This window comes from Botryllus schlosseri, chromosome 15 (genome assembly GCF_051294905.1).
Source record: "Botryllus schlosseri isolate E-star chromosome 15, Bs_hap1, whole genome shotgun sequence".
Lineage (NCBI taxonomy): Eukaryota > Metazoa > Chordata > Ascidiacea > Stolidobranchia > Styelidae > Botryllus > Botryllus schlosseri.
The window spans coordinates 766,892-788,331 of record NC_137250.1 but is presented as its reverse complement, the minus strand read 5'-3'; the positions used below and the strand labels follow the sequence as shown (position 1 = coordinate 788,331).

General features: G+C 39.5%; 1 protein-coding gene across 1 annotated transcript; it reads left to right on the top strand.

Annotated features, from left to right (window-relative positions):
- The first annotated feature begins 4,541 nt into the window (after positions 1 to 4,541).
- Positions 4,542 to 15,030, top strand: LOC145457273 (troponin C, skeletal muscle-like). Its single transcript, XM_080335463.1, has 6 exons — positions 4,542 to 4,680; positions 4,746 to 4,797; positions 9,360 to 9,503; positions 9,659 to 9,773; positions 12,743 to 12,885; positions 14,648 to 15,030. Exons 1-6 carry the CDS (start codon positions 4,678 to 4,680, stop codon positions 14,677 to 14,679), a joined length of 489 nt encoding a protein of 162 aa, XP_080191589.1. The 5' UTR covers positions 4,542 to 4,677; the 3' UTR covers positions 14,680 to 15,030.
- Positions 15,031 to 21,440: the final 6,410 nt, after the last annotated feature.

Sequence of the window (21,440 nt, the reverse complement as noted above, 5' to 3'; positions counted from 1 at the left end):
GCTGCATGTCTGGTTCAGAAATCCTTAAAGACGGCACGTGAACATGAGTTAGATTGGAACGCAGCCTTGTCTCGGTAATGTTCATGGTCAAAAATGTTTGCTCGCAAATGTATGTGGACCTGAACAGAACAAGTAGTTTCATGACCATCTTTCTCAGGTTGGCAAACTTGGATTCATGCTGCGATGCATAAAATTTGACAATTAATGCTTTCAAATTAGAATGTCACTTTCACGGTAGAAACTCTCTGTGGGCCGCTCAAAATGCCTTCGCGGGTCGGATCCGGCCTGCGGGTCGTATGTTGCCCGCTCCTAACGATAGAAAAATTCATCGCTCATCAAATATATACTACGCGGACCTGAATTGTGAAACAGTATATCGCCGGCTATCCGACAGTCGCCGGGCATGTCCACATTCAAGTCGAAATACGAGCATTTCCTACTGAAAAAAATCCTATAGTCAGTCCTCAAGTTACCGGACCACGAACTGACAAATCGATCTAGCCACACACCCACATCATTTTGTTGCTTGTCCTTTTGCTAAGCTTCTTTTACTTTTCATTAATCGCCTAGGCCCCGGTGGGCGTCTGATTTCAAAGTCGTTTCGACACCTTTCTATCTTTATCCTTGTATCGCAGTCTTGTGGTGACGATTTGATATGGATGAAATTCTCAATCAAACTGATGCTGATACTGGGTCGCAGACTATTAAATTGCCATGTTTCGTTACGAAGCTATGAGTAATTGAATGGATGCTACACTCTGATTGTCCAGATATCCACTGTCCAGACGTGCAGCCATGTATACGGGATTCGCATCTATCGGTTAGCTATATCTAGTATATTCCACGCGGAATTGAACTATACTTTTTCGAAGTATAGGCTACTCATAAGTACTTTTATTCTGCTTGCAGTATAGTTACTCAAGTAAACATAATATCCGCTAGTTATATTTCGAAATATTTTGCAATTTTTAGGGTTAAATAAATCTTCAAAAAATACTCCATACTCCATATGGAGCATATGCTCCTGCATATCCGTCAAATTCGATACTTTTCTCATTCCAGGAAGGCCTGCCGCACAAAGTCAAACAGCATAAAGATAGCGCAAAAAAAAATCAACCACACCCCAAACCCCCTAGGCCTGCAAAATTTCACCCAAGGCATTGCAGAAAAACTCAGTGTTGGCGACTTTAACAAAATCAATAGCCTGAATAGGTGACCCACTGATAATATATTTTTCGGCGGTCTCGTCTGGGCGTATGTCAAATGGGAAAGGACCTCAAATTTAAACCACAGTGAATCAATCAAACGATCGAGCAGCTGTGCGGCTTGTTGAACTTCTAGCCTGCACGCCATTGCATCATAGACAACATTGAGATGCAGCTTTTATCCATCACACAGCTCTTTTTTAAGCAATCCAAGTGAGAACCATACTAGAAATTGTTTTATTGTTTGTTTTTAAATCATTCCTTTACATTTTGCGCAATACTTGATAAAAGTTGCGGAAAAAAGTAGCATGGAAAATTAGAAAAAGTTGCAATATGAAATTCATATAAACAGCATAAAGCATCATACTCAGGCAGTGTTATTTTTGGCAGATGCCAAATATAACAAAAATATCTTATTTTTAGAATTTTTCGGATTTTATTTTTGGCAGTTTTGGCATCGCCAGGAATTCATGTTTGTATATTCGACCGACTGCTTCTGCAATATCTAATTCGAATAGTAGATTCGATATGCATGTGTAGCGACCCTGATACGGCGTCACGTACCTAACAGGGAAGCCGGTGTGTTCCTGGGCTCGGGACCTCGTCTCTCTGCGATCGCCTCCTGCCGCGCGCTCGCTACACGAAACGCCTAACTGAGTACACCAGTCCATACGGTTATAATAAGATTATATTCCACGACACAGTACTCAAAACAGCACAGATCCTTTGGAAGGTAGACCACGGCCTTCTGAAGGGTTCACGAACCTCAATTTAGGAATTCAGCGTTACACACTTGTTTTGTCGCTTCGTGCAGACTCATTTCCATACCTGTTGACATTTCTATCAAACACTTTCATAAAAATCTATATTTCCAAAAAGCCTTATTTTTGGCAATTTAAAATTTTTCTTTTTGACAGTTTTGGCAATTTGTTCCCCGAATGCCAAAAATAACACGGCCTGATCATATTACATAAATTATGATTATTTGCGAAGCTCACGAAAGCTGTAAAAAAATAAGTTACGAAAACTTGCCCAATCACCCAGAGTGTTAAAGTAGTATTCGACACAACTTCTCCGTATTGCTCTTGTTCGCTACGAACCTTTTTATACGACGGAGGGCGTCATTGCAGGACATTTGCTAAAATGGGGCGCTATACACTCTTAGCGAAAAGATTGTGTCTCCACCCGTGTACCACCCCTGATATACGGGTGTGATTATACAATATACATCCATGACACACGAAACCAGAGCCTACCTTAGATTTATTCCGCGGTATAAATCGAGTAGGCCTACAATATTTTTAATCCAAATTATGCAATGCACGTGTAGGTATATATAGAATTTATGACCGCGATAGAATTGTGAGCAAGGTTCAGTTTCCGCACACCACCCTTCTCGGCTGTTTTTGGTGTGAATACACTTACTTTTCGCTGAGCGTGTAGATAGCAAAATTATCATTTGCATCACTTGCAAGATGCGGTCGAATTCTTTTGTTATGGAAATTGTATAGGCTACCTGCTAGAATGTAACATCACCAACCCAGCTCTACATCTCTCGCATAGCTTATTTTCCAGCTTTTGACAGTTCACGAGAGCCTTTTTATAAAGTCTTTTCACATCTAATTACTTTCTTGGAGAGATTCAAAGCCAGCCGATTCTACTGCTTCTACTTGAAGTAGATTTATATTGCAAAAGTAAAGATTGCACTTGAAAAACTTTGAAGCAAACAATACGTTTATATTGCCAAATATTTCACGCGAAGCTTTTCGACTGGATCGAACTTCAGTAAATGCGGTTAATCAAATTCGAAATTTAGAAAGAATTTTTGTCGACAACAAAAAAAAAACAATGACGACAAAACTCTTTCTGTATCTCGATTTTGATTAACTGCATTTACTGACGTTCGATCCTGATGAGAGTCAGTCGAAAAGCTTCGAGAGAAATATATTCGGCAATATCAACGTATTGTTTGCTGCAATATTGAAGTTCTGTACTTCAGACAATTATTCGCTCCATTTGGACACAGGTTCGCAATTCTTTATCGTTAGGTAACGACGAAGAAAACTGTGCTTTCTTCGTTTTAATTATTATTTTAATATTTTTATTTTTATTGATTATGGTGGAAGAAGGACGAATCGCAATCGACGATGAACTGATATAAGGTGGTGTGATATGCGAGGTATTTAGAATTAGAATTAAAAGTAGAATTATAGCTACACAGTTTCTTCAAATTAGATTGAAATTACTCTGATAGGTAGGCCTACTATAGTGATGAGCGGATATTGATTTCTGAGAAACCAAATCCGTCCAACAGCTCGAGTCTCGGAGGAACTATCCATCCGAATCCGACTAATTTCAACCAAAAATCCATGCGAATCCGAATAATGCCGCCCAGAATCCGAAAAATCCGAATCGAATAACTTTTCCGCAGAATCCTAATTGTACAGCTGAGCTGCAAGTAGTTTTCACAAATGCTAAGGGTAGGGTTAGCTGATGTCTATTTGCTAGGACGTTTGACAGAAAAACTTTACGGTGTTACGAGTCCTATCAGAACCTGTTTACTGTCCGTGGTTTGTAGTCGAACTGACGACTTTTTCTATTGACTTGAAATCACGTCAAGCCACGTCAGGTCAGAACTATCCAAAAATACCGAAGCAGAAGTCACAAATATTCGAAACAAAATCGGCAATAGAATCCGAATCCGATCCGAGTTTCTTAAAACTGTACAAAATCCGGTCCGAGCCCTATCCGAGTCCGTCCGATTCTCATCACTTACAGGTACACATTTTTCCGGATTATATTCGAATTATAGCTGCACAGTTTTCTACAAATTAGATTGACATTTAGAATGATAGCTACACAGTTTTCCGAATAATAGACTAGAATTAGAATAAAGTTATACAGTTTTCTCCAAATTAGACTAGAATCTGAATTACGGAACCCGCGAAAACTTAGAAATTGAATCAAGCTCAATTCGTATCAAATCAAAGTTGATTCCCGTGAGCATGAGAGCGGCAAACGTCTGTACTGAAACCTTGGCTCGTTACGTATGATTCAGTTCTACTGTAGCATTTTCAGGAATGCCAGAAATGAGATTACAACTCAAATGAGAGCATAGAAACATTTCACCAATTAGATCAGAATTAGATCACCGTTATTCGGACAGCTAGAATTACCTAGCCAGCGTTGGTGTCATGAGCCAATATTGCTTAACGCAATGACGAGACTATTATCGAACAGATGTTGGCGCCATATAAGTCAGCAGATGTTCAATCCGGCGCACGAAATCCCTTCCATTCTCACTTCCAGAAATAGACGACGGCGATTGTACGTCATATCAACGCAATGCGCTCATTCGGTTGGAGATATCCACGCGATTTTGTCACTTGGGATTATGATGATGACCGTTTAATAGACAGTCCGCAGCCAAACGTCCTTTCCGCGGTATCACTTCCTCGGTCTAAAGAATATTATGGTGAGGAGGCGGCCGATGAAACTTGAATCGGGTGCAGTAATATATTGGTCGTACTTCAATTTCAGTCTTTGACGGTCGAAGATGCAAGAGCTTCGTTGACGAAGGATCAGATATCAGGTAAAATAGATTGGCTGTAGTAACGAAAATAGTGCATATATACGCAGGGACCACGTAACATCACACTTGGACAACTATAAATAATTCTAGTTATCTCATTGGACTCATTAGAGCGAAATGCCGGTAATAGGATTTTAATCTAGTTTGTGAAATGTTCCTATATGCTCTCACTTCCATTCTAATGAGATCTTGGTTGCTTTCACACCTTATTTGACGTCCACTTGCAAAGTACTAATTATATTTATTACACGAGCTTTCGGAGCGCCGCTCCTTCATCAGGTGTTCTAATATAATTCCTGCTTTCCTGAAAATGCTACAGGAGAACCGTATCGTACGAAACGAGCCAAGCTTGTTGTACATACATTTTCGCCCTTGGGCTTATGATAATGAACTCTGGTTTGATATGAACTAAACTTGATTCAACTTCCGAGTTTTCGCGAATTCAGTAATTCGAATTTTTAATATAATTTCTGTTGTTCTTGTAAAGGCTACATGAGAACTGTATCATACGAAACGAGCTAAGATTGCTGTATAGACATTTGCTATTTTCATGCTAATAAGAATGAATAGAACCGAGCTTGATTCAATTCCCAAGCTTTCACAAATTCAGTAATTCCAATTCTAATCTAATCTGGAACAAACTATGTAGTTATAATTAATTATAATTTTAATCTAATCTGGAAAAAACTGTGTAGCTCTAATTCTAATACTAATCTGGTTTGGAAAACCTGAAAAAATTATTTAGTTTTCCAAGTCTGCCTAACACGTATAGTTATAGGAACAGCGCTATAATCAATGTTCGGAATTCACGAAAACTTCGTCGAGTTTCAAATATATTCCCGATGGAAGTTGTTCTAAAAGGTATAATTGGTTTCTTAAATATAAATCAGTTGTTAATGCGTTATAATCATACATAAATTTTGGATTAGTAAAGGAAATCAATTGTGTAATCATTTTCTCAGCACTCCTCTCAAACCATATTCACTTGCTTATAATTTTGTCGACGTCTTTTCATCGCTATCCAATTTACGAAATACTGTTATTCCTTGCAATCGCAGATCAAAAACGTTGTATGAAGTGCGTTGCATAAGTGTACTGGCAGTTAGTATTTTAGTTTCGAAGACGCAACGATCTATTAGGCTATATAATGATCAATTTGTAGTCGTTATCATGGTACGAGTAAACTTCTTCAAACAATTCTTGGTCCATGACGATTGGTTGCAGACGTATATAGATTTTCGGACGAATTATAATATTCAGTAAACGAAGTAACAGATTTTATAGAGGGTTGTATTCAATGGTCGGATTCAGCCGGTTCTCGACAATCCCTTTTTGTATGAACAGGCTGACAAAAAAAAATCAGAATCCGACCACTGGACCAATGGACAGGGATATAAGAAAGCATATTTCAACAAATATGTAAACCATTCGATATTCGCATCATTCCAATCAATTTTTATCGAAGTGTAGAGTCTTTCTTTCCGGGGAATAGAATCGACCGTTTTGATGATAGTTGATCCATAAATATACACCTAAAATATACGCTACGAACGGTACTTGTTCAATGTTCATTCTATAAACTTATCTTTAAATTAATTACGTTTAATCGTATTAGTTTGACAACGACTCATGATTCACCTCCCCAAGGGAAATACATGGCTGTAATGTTGAACCAAGCTACCAATTTGATTGGTCAGAATTCGCATTTCCGTCGTTATCATTTTATCCTCTTGGGTCTTTGAAAGGCAAGCCTGTATATACTCTCCAGTCGTATAGATGACTTTCACAATATAACACTTAGGGAAGGCTTCAATTCCAATCAATTTTAGTCATTAGAACAAGTGTACTCAGTTAACGAGTGTGCATTTTTTTTAATCATCACCATAGAGTTATCTAATTGTCAAATTAGACAAATTGGAACGAAATTTCCGTAATCTAACTCTAATCTAATTAGTGAAATTTTACCATGCTCTAGTTTTAAGTCTAATTTAATGTCTGATATTCCTGTAAATGCTTCAGGATAACTGCGTATAAGTAAAAGCTAAGCTTGCTGTACAGACATTTGTCATTCTCATGCTCACGAAAATGAATTTATGATTTGATATCAACTGAACTTAATTCAATCTTCAAGTTTTCGCGAATTCAGTAATTCTGATTCTACTATAATTGAATAGTATATTCAATTGGATAGTCTATTCAATTGTATACTGAAGTTCTGTACCTCCAAGAAGCTCTTCAATTCTATTATAATTAGGACAAAAACTGCGTAGCTATCATTCTAATTCCAAATTGTTATTCAAATATCAATCAGTTGGAACTTCGAAGTTTATTATTTGCCAAATTATGGTTGTTGTTGTTGTTGTTGTTGTTGTTGTGCTTTAGTCAGCTTTATGTTACGACGGCACAGTTATGCCAATACAACGACCAGTCGCAGTAATTTATAGGTGTGGGCAAATTTGAGTACCTGAGTCATTCAATTCAAAATCGCGTATTACAAACACGTCGAGTCAAGTATATTCGAGTATATCGTTCATAGTTCCAATATGTACTTTTTGTGCTACCAATGAGAAAATAACACCAGTTATACATCACATTAAAGACTAGTACTCAAGTAGGCTACCTACATAAGTAGGTTCTGTCTATTTCGGTTGTTCTCATACTAGGGGGGGGGGGGGGGGCGTGAAAGCATCTGAAAGAGGTGCGAAGCTGCGGGCAACTGAGAAATATTTTCGTGCTTCACGCGATTTATAGCTCCAATTCATACTTATTTTTCTGTGTAGTCCAAATTTCATATTTGAGAACTGTCTCCCAAACAGTCATAACATTCCATACCATCAAACTATCCATTGGGATTCCTAGCATTCTGGTTGCATTGTGATATGACGATAAGGGGGCGCGAAATTTTCCACTATCATAACGGGGGACGTGTCTAAAAAGTTTGAGAACCACGGGTCTATTTGCACTAATTACTCACAGTCAATTAGGATTGCCACATTTTGAGATCCGCAAAAGAAGATACTGTTTACAAATCGCAAGACTCATAAAATCGGTCGAGAATGCGGGTAATTTGTAAATTTTGACTGGAAATACGGTTGTGTTGACTAAAAAAAGGTCATTTTTCGAATCGGCTCCGGGAAGATCCGCTCTAAGGTCATGTTTTTATCGTAATTGCCGTCAATGACGTCGAAATCCAGATTTCGCGTCAGTTATGGCGTTTCTATGTTATGGCTGCACAATGTACAGTCGCCTGGCTCTCAAAGCTGTTATGAAGTACGAAATACCAAAACGGAAGACATTTTCGATTTCTGGAAAACGGAGGACAAATCCTCCTAAAGGAGAACGTATGGTAAGTAAGTAATCGGTGGGTAAGTGGTAAGTATTCGTTGGGTTATATTTTTCATCTGAACAAGTCACACACAATGTACAATGCGATGAGACACACTGCGATGTAATGAACAGATAGGAGGATGTCGAACGACTCGCATGCAGTTGCGATCCTTTTTAATCTAACATCCACCTCGGCCTAGAGTGCCCTATATCGCAGTTCTTTTTCGATGTTGATCTTGTTGAAGCCGCGGCCCTTTCTACTAGTTCTTTCCATTCCTTGTGAGTGCTTTCTTTCGTCGGGTCTGGTAACCTAGTCAAGTGGTTATATTTTGACTGCTTTCATTTCTACTGCACAGTTTTCCGATTTTAAGCAAAATTAGGCCTGGAATAGGCCTTCTTGTCTTTTTGCATACTTGGGAATCGCTATACTTGTACAAGTAGGCCTACATGAATAGAAATATACGACGTTACTTTAAATTCTAGTTGAGTACCGACAATGACTACTTTGACCATAGCAGCCTGTAGGTGATAAGAAATAGATGAATATTCTAAGTCTATCAGTCGCAGATGATGGGCACAATGATTTGAGTACTCGAATCTGAATCGAGTATTAATTGTGATGATTGGAGTCGAGTAGTAAAAGACGATTTTTTCGAGTACTGAAATTATACGCTCCTCGGCACTGGGAAGTTAATTTATCAACGAGAATAATAGTTTCGGCAGTAATTTTTACAGTTGAAGCCAGAAGCCTTCAAACCTTGATTGGCCGTATCGTAGCATACGAAACATATAGTACAAAGCTACGAACGTTACTGGAAACTAGCATATTTTTTAAGTAATGATCGTCCCGCCCAATTATCACCAAGTGCAATGAAATCGGTATGGTCGGAAAAATACCAAAGTATCTTTAATGTGATGGATAACAGGCATTAAATTATTTGTGGTGGCATAAAAGGTACATATTTGAACTTTCAAATATTACGTTCTGTTAGGACGTTATAATGAGTGATACTCGATTACTCGACTCGAAGCATATTACGTGATTCATAATCGAATCACTCAGGTGCTCGATTTTGCCCAGCTCTGCTCCCTACTAACATGCTGTAACATCACCTTTAATGGCCGATAACGACATTTCTTGTCTGTCTGTCAGTCTGAGATCGACTCGATATGATCGACAAACCGGTATATAATCGGCTGTGCTCTAGTCATGCAACTTATCGTCTACGTCACAGAATTCAAGCAAGCTTTCGACATCTTCGACCAAGATGGCGGTGGCGACATCAGCACGAAAGAACTGGGTCGGGTCATGAAGCTGCTCGGCCAGACGCCTTCGCGGGAAGAGCTGGATAAAATCATAGAGGAAGTAGATGTCGACGGTACGAAACCTAATGCCGCAATTACTAAATATTTAGTAAAGGAAATCTTAAACAAATACCTATGCTTTGGAATATTTGGTTCAAATTAAATATCAAAGCATTTTGTGATGTCGAAAAGTCCTTCGTGCTATTCCTAATCCAATTTCACAATGCAGGAAGCGGGACGATCGATTTCGACGAATTTCTAATCATGATGGTGATGCAGATTAGCGAGGAAGGAAAGAATCTCGGAGAAGAAGAACTGAAGGAAATATTTCGATTATACGATAAGTATGATGCTTTTTTTCACAGAGGTGGTCAAAGTAGTCAAGAAAGCTACTCAAGTAGAAGTAGAAGTAGCGACGAAAAAATCCACTCAAGTACGAGTAGAAGTACTTCTTCCATAAGCAAGCTAAAACTACTTGAAGTAAAAGTAGAATTAAAAGTACTCAAGTAAGTAAGTAGTTGTGAAAACGATCCCAATTCGTTCACATGGACTGTAAAAAGGTGCAAATTGAGCTATGCGAAAGGGGACGAGCTTGATTCATATTGATGCATACCAGCAGGTATCCAATTTTCGATAGCATAAGCATTCATCCACATCATGGGATGAAAATGATAGTATTGATATGGAAATGCGATACTTATCCTCTGTTTTCTCGAGCAGCACGTTTTAGAAAGTAGCAGTGTATGGCGCCATCCCCTATATTGTGAGGTCCGTAGTTTAGTTGAAGAGCAATTCGGAGAAGTTGTATAGGATACGGTGTAAACACTTTGCGCGATTAGTAAACGTTAATAAAAATATGGGGGACCTTAAAAATGTCATATCGTGTAGCTTTATTTCCGGAAATTAAAGGTATTACCACACTTGCTTTTATACTTCAACATGTATTTTATCCAGACAAAGAACTGATATTAATTATAACTCAAAGTATATGATACTGGGAATTGTAAAACATAAATAGCCTACTAGTTCTAAAAGCGGAACACGTTTTTCATGCCTTTAGTCCAGAAAGTTTCAAAGGTGGTATGCTACAACAGCACTAAAACTAATAAAAAAGTCAGAGTCCACTTTTCCAGGTTAGGACGCGCCATGAACATGCCAGATTACGATATGACAAATAAATGCTAGATTGCGAAAATTCAGTTTCAAACGTTATGGCGAGCCATGTATACTGTGATGAATTATTTGATATGGGCGAAGGGCGACGATGTGGTGTGAACGCAGGGATATCTAGATATCCCAGTGTGAATGGAGCCACGCCAACCCGCTACCTAAATTATATTCATCGATACTTTCGTGAAATCATACTGGTAACTACGTATCCACTGCGCGCGAAGCGCGACGAAAATTCTGGGCTTTACTCAACTTTTATGAAAATTAAATTTTGACGCTCCGTGAAAACAGCCCCGAAATTCCTCAGGCTATCTTGCTGATTGGAAGATTGAACTACTTCTACTTGACAAACTGAAAATAGCGAAAAGTAAGTAAGTAGATTACAAAATATTACGAAGTAGAAGTAGAAGTAGCGAAAATCAGGTCTACTTGAGTAAGTACCAGAAGTAGAGAAAGCTACTTCAGTACTTCGAAAAAGTAGAAGTACTTCGTTACTGACCACCTCTATTTTTTCATGCTACGTTCAACTTTCGTACAATTTCTGGCTAATATCAAGCTACTCAGTGTAATTCGTACATTCTAAATAGTCGCTTTGAAAGCTTTATATTCAGAGACACAATATAGCAATATAGATCAAACTCATTTGCAACTCATTTGTACCAACTATTGTAGCAGTCTAGTAAGTTGACGGTCAACTAACTACTGGCTTTTTGAGTCGTTCTAGTTCTAGTTCTAGTTGCGTGTTTTGAAAAGTAAGTAGTTCTAGTTCCAGCTTGTTAGCAAATTTTACAAAAATGGTTGTCGTAGAACAACAACAACAACAACAACAACAGCAATAACAACAACCAGAAAACTGGTGTCGTCATTTGGCTTGGATCGTGATACCTAACGTTGCATTTAAAACAAATGGTTGTTTAAAACACTCTGTTTAAAACATGTTTTAAACAATGTTTTAAACAGGGGCCCTTAAAAAAAATTTGTGTAATTTTCAAGTAGTAAAATTATGCGATAATTGTGTAAATACTGCACAAAAACATGTTGTATGAGCTTACGGACAATTATCACCCGATATAGCCGACGTACACGATATGGGATGATTGGAACCCTCAAAATAGTCGGTTCGACAGCTATAGTACGTTGGCCTATATATTTCGTCAAAGGAGCTATATTTACCCTGTATTTTGAATTGTCAATGTCAATCCACTGTGACGTCACAATTGAATAGTCGTGACGTCATGGCTTAAAAAAACATGTTTTAAACGAAGGCCTTGTTTTAAACATGTTTGTTTTAAATTGATTTCTGTTGTAAATGCAACCCTAGTGATACAGGTGTTTTGTTGTGTGATTTTCTAGCAGTCTTTGCTTCTCTTAGTCATCGCTATACTAACAGTGGTGTAGCCAGGGGTGGGTTTTTGGGGTAGAAACCCTCCCATTTGTAACTCTAAACCCCGTCCTTTTGTATTGCCGATTCTATCTCCCGTTCTTTTGCATTGCCGATTCAGTCATTCATATTATCGGCTATTGGTTAGTTGTGTTTCAGTTTTTTAGTCAGTTTCGGATTCTTAAGGGTCTTATTTAAGGGCTCGGGTTCTAGATCCCGGTTTAGAAACGTTGGTAAGTTCTAGTTCTAGTTGCGTATTTTGAAAATCCAGTAGTTTGTACAGGCCTAACAGTAATCCATTGTAATTGCGGCAACCTAATTGAAACCGCACTCGTCTACAAGTAAATCTCTTGTATTCCTCTCAACGCGCACGCGGGCCAACATGTCAGGTCTCCATCGCATTACAGATAATTTGGTATTTTTTCGACCATGACAATTTTATTGCATTTTGCGACAATGCTGTGGGTTGATCACGACTTCACAGATATGACATTTCTAATAACGTACATAGCTTTTGTACTAGGTGTTTCGTACGTTGCGATACGATCGACCAATCAAGGTTTCGACAGTGCAAAATATCACACCTAAACTATATTTATTGTTGATACATGAACTGTTAGTGACAACAAGCCGTTAATTTCATTACTCAAAAGAATCATTAAAATTAAAACTATATTCAGATTCGCGTGCTCTAATCATCGCGCCCATAGCCCTGATAACAAGGCACGACCCGTGCAAATGTGTTCTTTTCTTTTCACACAGGAATGGCGATAACGTGTTGGATTGGTCGGAGATCAAAGAGGCATTGATGGCGGTCAACGCGCAGCCTCCAGTAGAAACGTGGGAAATCGATGAACTGTTCAAAGATGCGGATAAAAATGGGGACGGATGCATCGATATCGAAGGTAGGCTACATCAGCGATTCGGTATGCAAGTCTCAAGGTTTCGAGTCACAAGTCAATCTTACTTTTACTCAAGCCGAGTCAAGTCGAGTCGTTTTCAATTTATCTCGAGTCAAGTCCGAGTCAGTTAGGAATAGGTCCAGTCTGAGTCACAGTGTTACGACTCGAGTCCGAGCCAAGTCATAGAGTTTAATGTCCATTATCGATTTCAAATAAGGTTCAACTCACTTCTGTGATACTCTTGGGTGATAATCGAAAGCCTCAGATTCATAATACTCATTTTCTCACTCTAAACATGTTTATTCAAACAGATAAAACTCAGTTTCTTAGTCTATTTTTCAATTATCGGTCCTGATGTACGAGACTTGAATAAGTCATGAATTCCTCGAGCGGGGCCTACGATATCGATAAAAGTCCGAATTCAAGGCCTAGCTTTGCCTAGAAAACTGTCAAGTACAATTAGAACTATATTCTAAAATCATAACCACTTGAGGAAGTAGTACAAGTAGGCAAAATCTACTTGAAGTAATGGAAACGTCGAACTATACTTCGTTACTGACCGTGACCACCAATGGCTTTATGAAACAACAGAAGCGTGCGAAGTGGGATGGCAGATGGGCCCCTCCTACCCCTTTTAATGATACACGAATCATGTCACTGCTTCGTGGTGAATCCGTCATACGATCTTCTGTATTTGTTTGGCTTAACTTGTGTCTTGTGTATCTGGTTTCGTATATATAGTCTAACCTAGTCCATATACTGAGCTGCAAAGTTGAACGGATAAATTTGACTCGTGGCGCGACGAAATATCATATCATTTTTGTATTTTATCATATTTTTGTTACAGCTACAATGATTCGAGTACCCGAATCTGAATCGAGTATTAATCCTAATCATTCGAGTCGAATAGTGAGAGTGATACGCTCCTAATAGTGTTCATTTATCAACAAAATTTATGTAATCGATAGTGTTGTCCATTTTGTAGAAGCCCTGAAATCTGGTCTGGTCGTACCGCAACATATGAATCATGTAGTGAAAATGACATTTCTGCGTAGTAGTCGTGATCAAACCGTAGCATTTTCACAAAGTGCAATTAAATAGACATGGTCGAAAAATACCAAATTATCGTTAGCGTGACGTAGACCTGACAATCTATCCTTTGTGATCGGATAAAAGGTACAAGTTTGAATTTTCCACATCTTCCACACCGATACCGCAGTGTTATAATCCGCGGCTGCAACACCAATGGGTGCGGGTTCGAGTCCGACCGAGGTTGACTTCCGAATTCCGATATCTAAGTGCTGGAGGTTTACCTATAGGTTCCTCCTCGCCACCTCATCTGAGTCAGCGGTGTCTTACAAAAGCCTAGAGGTGGGCCGTGCTATAAGTCGGCAGTTACGGAAAATAAGAAGAATAACGGCCTGGTGTAAATGACCATAGTAGTCAACAAACACCATGAATACCCCAAAAAACAACAAACAACCGTAATGGTCTGATAATGAGTGATACTTGAATACTCAACTCGAAGCTCAATACTCATTTTGATTCATAGCACTCAGGTTATCGACTTTGACCAGCCCTAACTGTCAGTCCACAGATAACCGCCAGTCAAGTGGTTAGCGTATTTGACCCTATCCTATCACACCCGTGGGATAATTTATAGTCCAAAACCTCTTCTGGTAATACTACTGTTGGGGGTTATGATACATCCATGCAACACCAGTAGTGTAGTTCGTTTTTCATTCCTATATATTTCGATTTATAGAATGGAGTATGTGGATGGATGGAGTGAAATAAGCTCTAATTCCTGCAACATCTCGTCAGCCGCAACTTTGAAGCAAAGCAATCTCCTATCAAAATTTGTTCGCATGCATACTTCTATCTATTTGGAATCAACAATGCTTTCGAAGCAGTGGCGCAGCCATCGCCAAATAGATATTTGAGTTGAAATGAAATGAAATGAGCCGTTTTCCGTGATCCTTGTTGCTTTACTATGGTGTAGAGACAGATTTATAATTTAAATTACTTGACGATCGTACATCTTGTGAATCAGTGGGAGTTTTCCTACATTTTCATGATTGTTCGCTAACATTTTTGTCATATAGATTCAAGATATCAGTGTATTGAGCCATAAATACTTGACACGGAGAGGAGTGTGCTATATACCCTGGTTTTTATGGAGGCGCATAAGTTTCCTGATGCGTCTTGATGTCGCAGTTTTGAATGCAAAGTCCATCAGTATGTCGATGAGTAGGATCATACTGGATTTTATTACATCAGGCATCCTGAGAAATCGAAAGATGTATCATAGCCGCGATTGCAAATAAGTTGTGAAGTAGGCGCAGCGTTCAGATGTGAGAACTTATCTATCGATGTTCATGAATAGGGTTACCGTATTTTGGAATCTGAAAAGGAGGACACTTTTACTAAATCAGAAAAGTTAGTTGATCAAGACTGAAAACAGGCGGTTTTGCTACTTTTGCTGGAAAATTTGTGGAGTTGACTAAAAACGAAACAGAAAAAGGTCATCGCTTTCAATCGACTCTCGAATGACCCGTTCGAACGTTCGTATTACATATTTAGAGTCATTTATGCCGGTTTTCAGTCGAATCTGTCCATTATCCCAGCTGTAAAAGCTGTAAAGCAGGAGGAATTGCCAAAAAGGAGGAGATTTAGGCGTCCTCGGAGGGCATTTTAAAAAACCTGTAAAAGGAGGACAAATCCTCCTAAAGGACGTATGGTAACCCTAGAATAAATAAACTTTGAACATTGTTGCATCGAAAGTCACGTAAGTTCCATATTTATTGTGGAAAAATCTAGCGCGAAACGACAGGTGAGTTACAGACGGGAAAAGCCTTACCTGTCATAGCGCACTACATCATAATCATCCAAGAATTTACATTAACTGGAATTAATCGAACGTACTTATTCCGAATATCAAAACACCAATGATCTCATTCTCGATGATCTCGATTTGTACAGGTGTCGCTTCGGTCGGTGATCGGAACAATCCGCCGTATGTCAACGCGGTCTCTGATCTTCCAACGGTTCATTGTCAGTCGTTGGCCAAATCGATCTGCTAGAACAGTGATTCCCAATTTCTTTCGGCTTGTGCACTCTCGAAAACCAGGGATATATAGAACTTCTGTATATCCCTGTCGAAAACTTATAAAATGCTCGCGGCACACATACCAGAAAGTTGCTTCAAAAACAATTTTACTTATTAATGATGCGAGGACCATGATGCATTATTACGAACATATATACGACTGAAACGACGTTGCATTGTCGACAAACATAGGCCTACTCATATTTCTTCTTCAATTCCAAGCAGTCTGTCTCGTTTACAGCTTTTAATTTTGGCTAAGCAAGAAAGGTATGTTCACATAGCCATGAAGGTGCGTATAGAAATCGAAGTTTCAATGCGTTTGCAATAATCATGGAATAGGATTTGGAAGCATACAGCCAAAATCCATCGTTTGTGGAAACAGCGTAAAATTGGGCGTTTCGTCAATCAATCAGCTCTTCATCTTCTGCAAAAGAAGTTGGGACACATCTGCTAATAGAGTTACGTAAATCCATGTGCAAAATATTTTGTTTGATTCATTGCCCTTCCTAATGGATTTACACTAACTCTAAGGTTGTTAACAGCAAATCCTGGGAAATAATGTTGAAGTGCAAGTTGAAGTCCAGACAATGTGCTAATGATGTATTGCCGGACGGCATCTTGTTGATGACTTGATTCAATAAGAGCGCGATACGAATCAAAGAGTTTCTTCGAGACATAGCAGTTCAACTTGTTAATTACCCTACTCATCGGCAATGCCATGATAGGTTTCATGGTCATTGGCCATGGTCAAATACACGCATTTTTCAGCTATTGAAGTAGTTGGAGCGCTTTTATGTAGCATGTGCTTGTCTGCGTGTCTTATTTTAAATATTATTCTCCGAAATTCCAAGAATATTCGCGGCACACCTGGAAATCGCTGGCGACACATTACCATAGGTTTGCCAATTTCGGAACGGCTCTGAGAGTCCAATTTTTGGTAAAATAGTGCCAAACTGACTGAAAAGTGCCAGTGTCAGGGGCGGTCAACTTCTCCAGTCGGTGGGCCGGATATAGGTAAATGAAGTACTTGGCGGGCCGGATTCACGTTCTGTGTGTGAACCTCAGAAATTGAAAGGTTCACGTTCACAAACGAACCTTGGTAGGTTCTGCACTGTGAACCTTTTTCATATATTACAATTTTCACTTCATTATTAAATCTTTGGTTGAAATCTATTGCATTTCAACTGCGAGCCACTCTATGCAAGGCGCTGGCAGCATAAAAAAAATCAACACTAATCGAGTATGCACCTTGGCAATCTCAAACATTTACTTACAAATGTTTGTTCGAAATATCCAGCTTTCCGTTTGTGAATATTTAGTGATACTCTGCTGCGAGCTTGACCCACAATCACGCAACATCAAGAGCGAAATACACTACATGTAGTCAGCGAATGATGCTTATTCAACCAATCAATGAAATGGGGTCAATCTTGACTTCATATGTTTATTGTATCATAAAAGCCAATCCGTGCGATTGGGGTGTTGGCTACTGCTGTATAACTTGGTAATGGGTAACATCGGTAGCAAGTATAGAAACTCGTTATACACGCAGCTCAATATCAACGTAGCAATACTCAGACGGTGAATACATTTTCCGGTCTGCCCTAGACCGTTTAGGCATAAGCTTTTATTCCCTTGCAAGTCCTCGTCGAATTGTTAGCAAAGGGACAGAAGATATTGATGTTATGGGATTAATATATCATTTGATTGTCCCAGTTGATACATCTGGCGACGTTTAAATCGTCAATATGTACTTCAGCATTGTGGCATTATTCGTTCCGAGTTGTCGCTATAGTATGTATCGTGTACTGTACATTAGGGCTGTTCAAAAATAACCTTTTTTCCTGAATCTTGATGGCTACGTGATTAAATCGTTAGGTTGCCTCAAAAAACGACGCATGCCAAATTTCAATTCATTCCAACCAATATTCACGGGTTTCGAACAGTTTGAAAATTTTGAATTTGCCCAGAAATGCAAAAAATTATTTTTTCAAATTTTCCTTCCAACCCGATGAAATTGTTGCGCTGTCTTCAAAACCGATGCAAAACAAATTTGACTCAATTCTAAGCCGTAGAAGCGGAGTTATTCAAGTTTTTCGATGATAATTCTGGGATGATCCACCGATCAAGGATAATCCCAGAATTATCAAAGAAAAACTCCACTAATGTCGAGCCGTCGCAACAATGATCACTCGCTTATGTGTAGAAAGCGGAAATTGACGCCTGGGTTATTTGTACGACCTCATAGCTTTGGTAAACTTACTAAAGCGAAAAGTCACTGACAAGTTAGACATTGATTGATGTTCGTTCTCTTGTTAGCGTTGATATTCGTTGGTACATGCTTTAAATTTTTTGTTATAATCGAGTGTGGTCACAAATAGGCAGGGAGCAACTTTGATGCGTTCAACACAATACGCATATAACACATCTTATTCCGGGCCGTAACCGATCGTTTTGCCACACCTTCTTTAAACGTCGCTTTTACTCAGGGGTAAGCCGATGACCTACGGAAACACCGGCGCTAACGTGCCATTTCGTTACTATTTCAACGTCACATGACAGCGTAGGTAGGCGTTGGGGTGTGGTGCCCATCAATACAGTGTTGAACGCGATCCATAAGGACACCCACTGCGTGCTATATGTTTAAATAAATATTTTTACTCGTTACTACCACCTGGTGCGGGGGAAGTGAGGTTGGTACAAAATTGAAGCAGCCAATATAAACTAGGGGCTTATTATTAATAATTAATAAACACCGTGTTTAGCTGCTTATACAACGAAGGTCTTTTGCACCACAAACCAGCTCATTACATCGATTAACACAAGGGAAATTGTGTGTAAAGCAGACATGGGGTGATTACTTCATGAATGTAATCGATTGCGATTACGATTACTTCGGAATCACGCTATTACGATTACGATTGCGATTACAGCAAAATCAGGAAGTAGTCGATTACGATTACGATTACATTGGAAAAGTAATCACGATTACTCACGATCAATGTTCCCTCTAATTTTTCACGAGTCTGCGGAAACACGCCAACTCACTGCGCAGGCCCTTGGACAACAGTGCGCAGCCAGGTCCCCCATAGGGCGATAAACCGAACTTCTGGGGGGGGGGATTCGCCCCCCAGACCCCCCATCGGTCTGGGCGCCATTTGCCGATACTGATTATCTACGCTGGGCGCCCGTTGTGTGGTTCTATCTCCTGAACGCGCGAAGCGCGAAAAATTTATAAAAGTCATGATTGAATCGGTCAATATGATCAGGAATTGCATATATATTGCTATCAATTTTTATCCTCTCTCTGCTCACATAATCAGATTTACCGATAGATCTGATCGAGTCAGGTGTGTTGGAAAAGGTAAGCCCTCTAAATAATAATAAAACATCTTCGGGCGTACCCGTTGGTATAACGACTTCATTACATGATGCTATTTCGCAGTGGCGGCTCGTGACAATATCGGGTGGTGGGGCAAGGGCTGCAAGCGATTTTTTATCAAGATGACGTCACAATAGCGTTTTCCAACGTAAACAAGTAACTTAATGATGGTACGGTAACATGAATTTCCCGGCAACAGTGATTTTAACGTATGTGCCACGAGAGGTCCGCTGGTGAGCTGTGACTTGAAGTGTGGTAACTGCGTAAACGGCGTACGGAACAAAGATTCAACACGGTTCATGTTCGCATTAGACCTGACTAATTATCTGCAGAAATGGAAATGACTATAACTCGAGATATAGCGTAAGCCTAATTGGAAAGGTCAACGAATTCGGACAGATACGCAATTGTTATCTCATAGATTGGGCCTGTCCTATTGAATCCAAAACATCATTCTAAAGAACTAAGAATAGCAGCCTCGGAAATTTGGTCTCGGTAGTCGGTACAGCATAAGAGATTTTGGCCTTGAAACTGGAGACTGTAACACGACACATACGTTTTTATTACTGTCTTATAGGTCTGCTGCGAAATCACCTTTGGAAAATATATTACCGAATAAATACGTGGATGAAAGCTTGGTACACTTTTACATGACATTATCGAGAAGTGGCCTCATGACCCTTTTCGGTATGGTACACTGTCAAAATTAATGCGAACAGACCAACACCGAATTTTGCGTAAAATCTACTGAGGAATAGGCTGATCAAGTGATCAGCTGTTAGCCGCCATCGAAAACGAAATAACTATCGCGCTTGACAGGGGGTTGTAAGCAAAGGGCTTGAAGGCCACAATTTCACGGTGAAATTGACATTGGAGAATATAATATCAAAGTAAATATTTGAATGCAAACTGAGAATGATATCATCATCTCAGTTAACGTTACCGCAGATACACCGGCTTTTGCGTGAAATCCGCAATGTGTTGTAGGCTAAAGTGGCAGATCGGAGCACATCTTTACCATACTCGACTTTGATAACGAAATTACTGCCCTAATCATTGAGTGTCAACCTTGAGACTTGACACAGCGTTCGATACTAAAATCAAGACATACCGTGCAAAAGCTTATGACGGATCTAGGTAAGGAGCATCGTTAAAATCAATAGAGACCAATACCGGCTTTGCGTATAATCTGTTAGCGATAAATGACGAGTCAGCTCTCACTCGAATTAGGAAACGAAATTACCACTAACACAGTTCAGTGACAAACTTAAAACTTGGTACAGCGTTCGATACTAACATTAACACTTACCGTGCCAAATGTCATAACCGATCTCAGTATTGAACATCGTCAGTAGTGTAGTAGATCGCTCGTGGTGTGCGCTTTTTTGCATGGCGTAGTATAGGTGCGGTCGCACATCGTATGGAAAACTCGTGGTGGCACATCGTACTTTCAGACCCCCCCTCTCGGTCGCACATCGTAATGTGTTCTTATGGATGCGCTCGCACGTCGTACTTTCAGGTATAGGCTGCGTTGGCATGTCGTATTGAAAACTCGTGTTGGCACATCGTACTTTTAGGTATAGGCATCTGTCGCACGTCGTACTTTCGCATGTCGTATTTCACGTATAGACAGTGGTGGTGATTCGCTGTGTGTTCTTATGGATGCGTCGGCATATCGTACTTTCGGGTATAGGGTATCTATAGTGCGGCGACTTATGGTTGCGTTGACATGTCGTACTTCGTGTTGAATATGTATCAAGTAAATAGTCATGTGAATGAACCTTTGTTAATGTGTATATCGTGAAAACTCGTGGTCGTGACTCGCCTTTTTTGCTATAGGTGGTGGCGGTGATTCGCCTGTCGTGTATTCTTACGGGATCTGTGGTGACTCGCCATGTGTTCTTATGGGTGCGGTCATGAATCGCCCTTTCGGGTATAGGCATCTCTCGCACGGTCTTGAATATGTATCAAGTAAATAGTCACGTGATTGATCGTTACTTAATGTGTATATTGCAGATTATTATATATGATCGATTCGAGTTAATCCCAACGTTTACGGTGATGGCG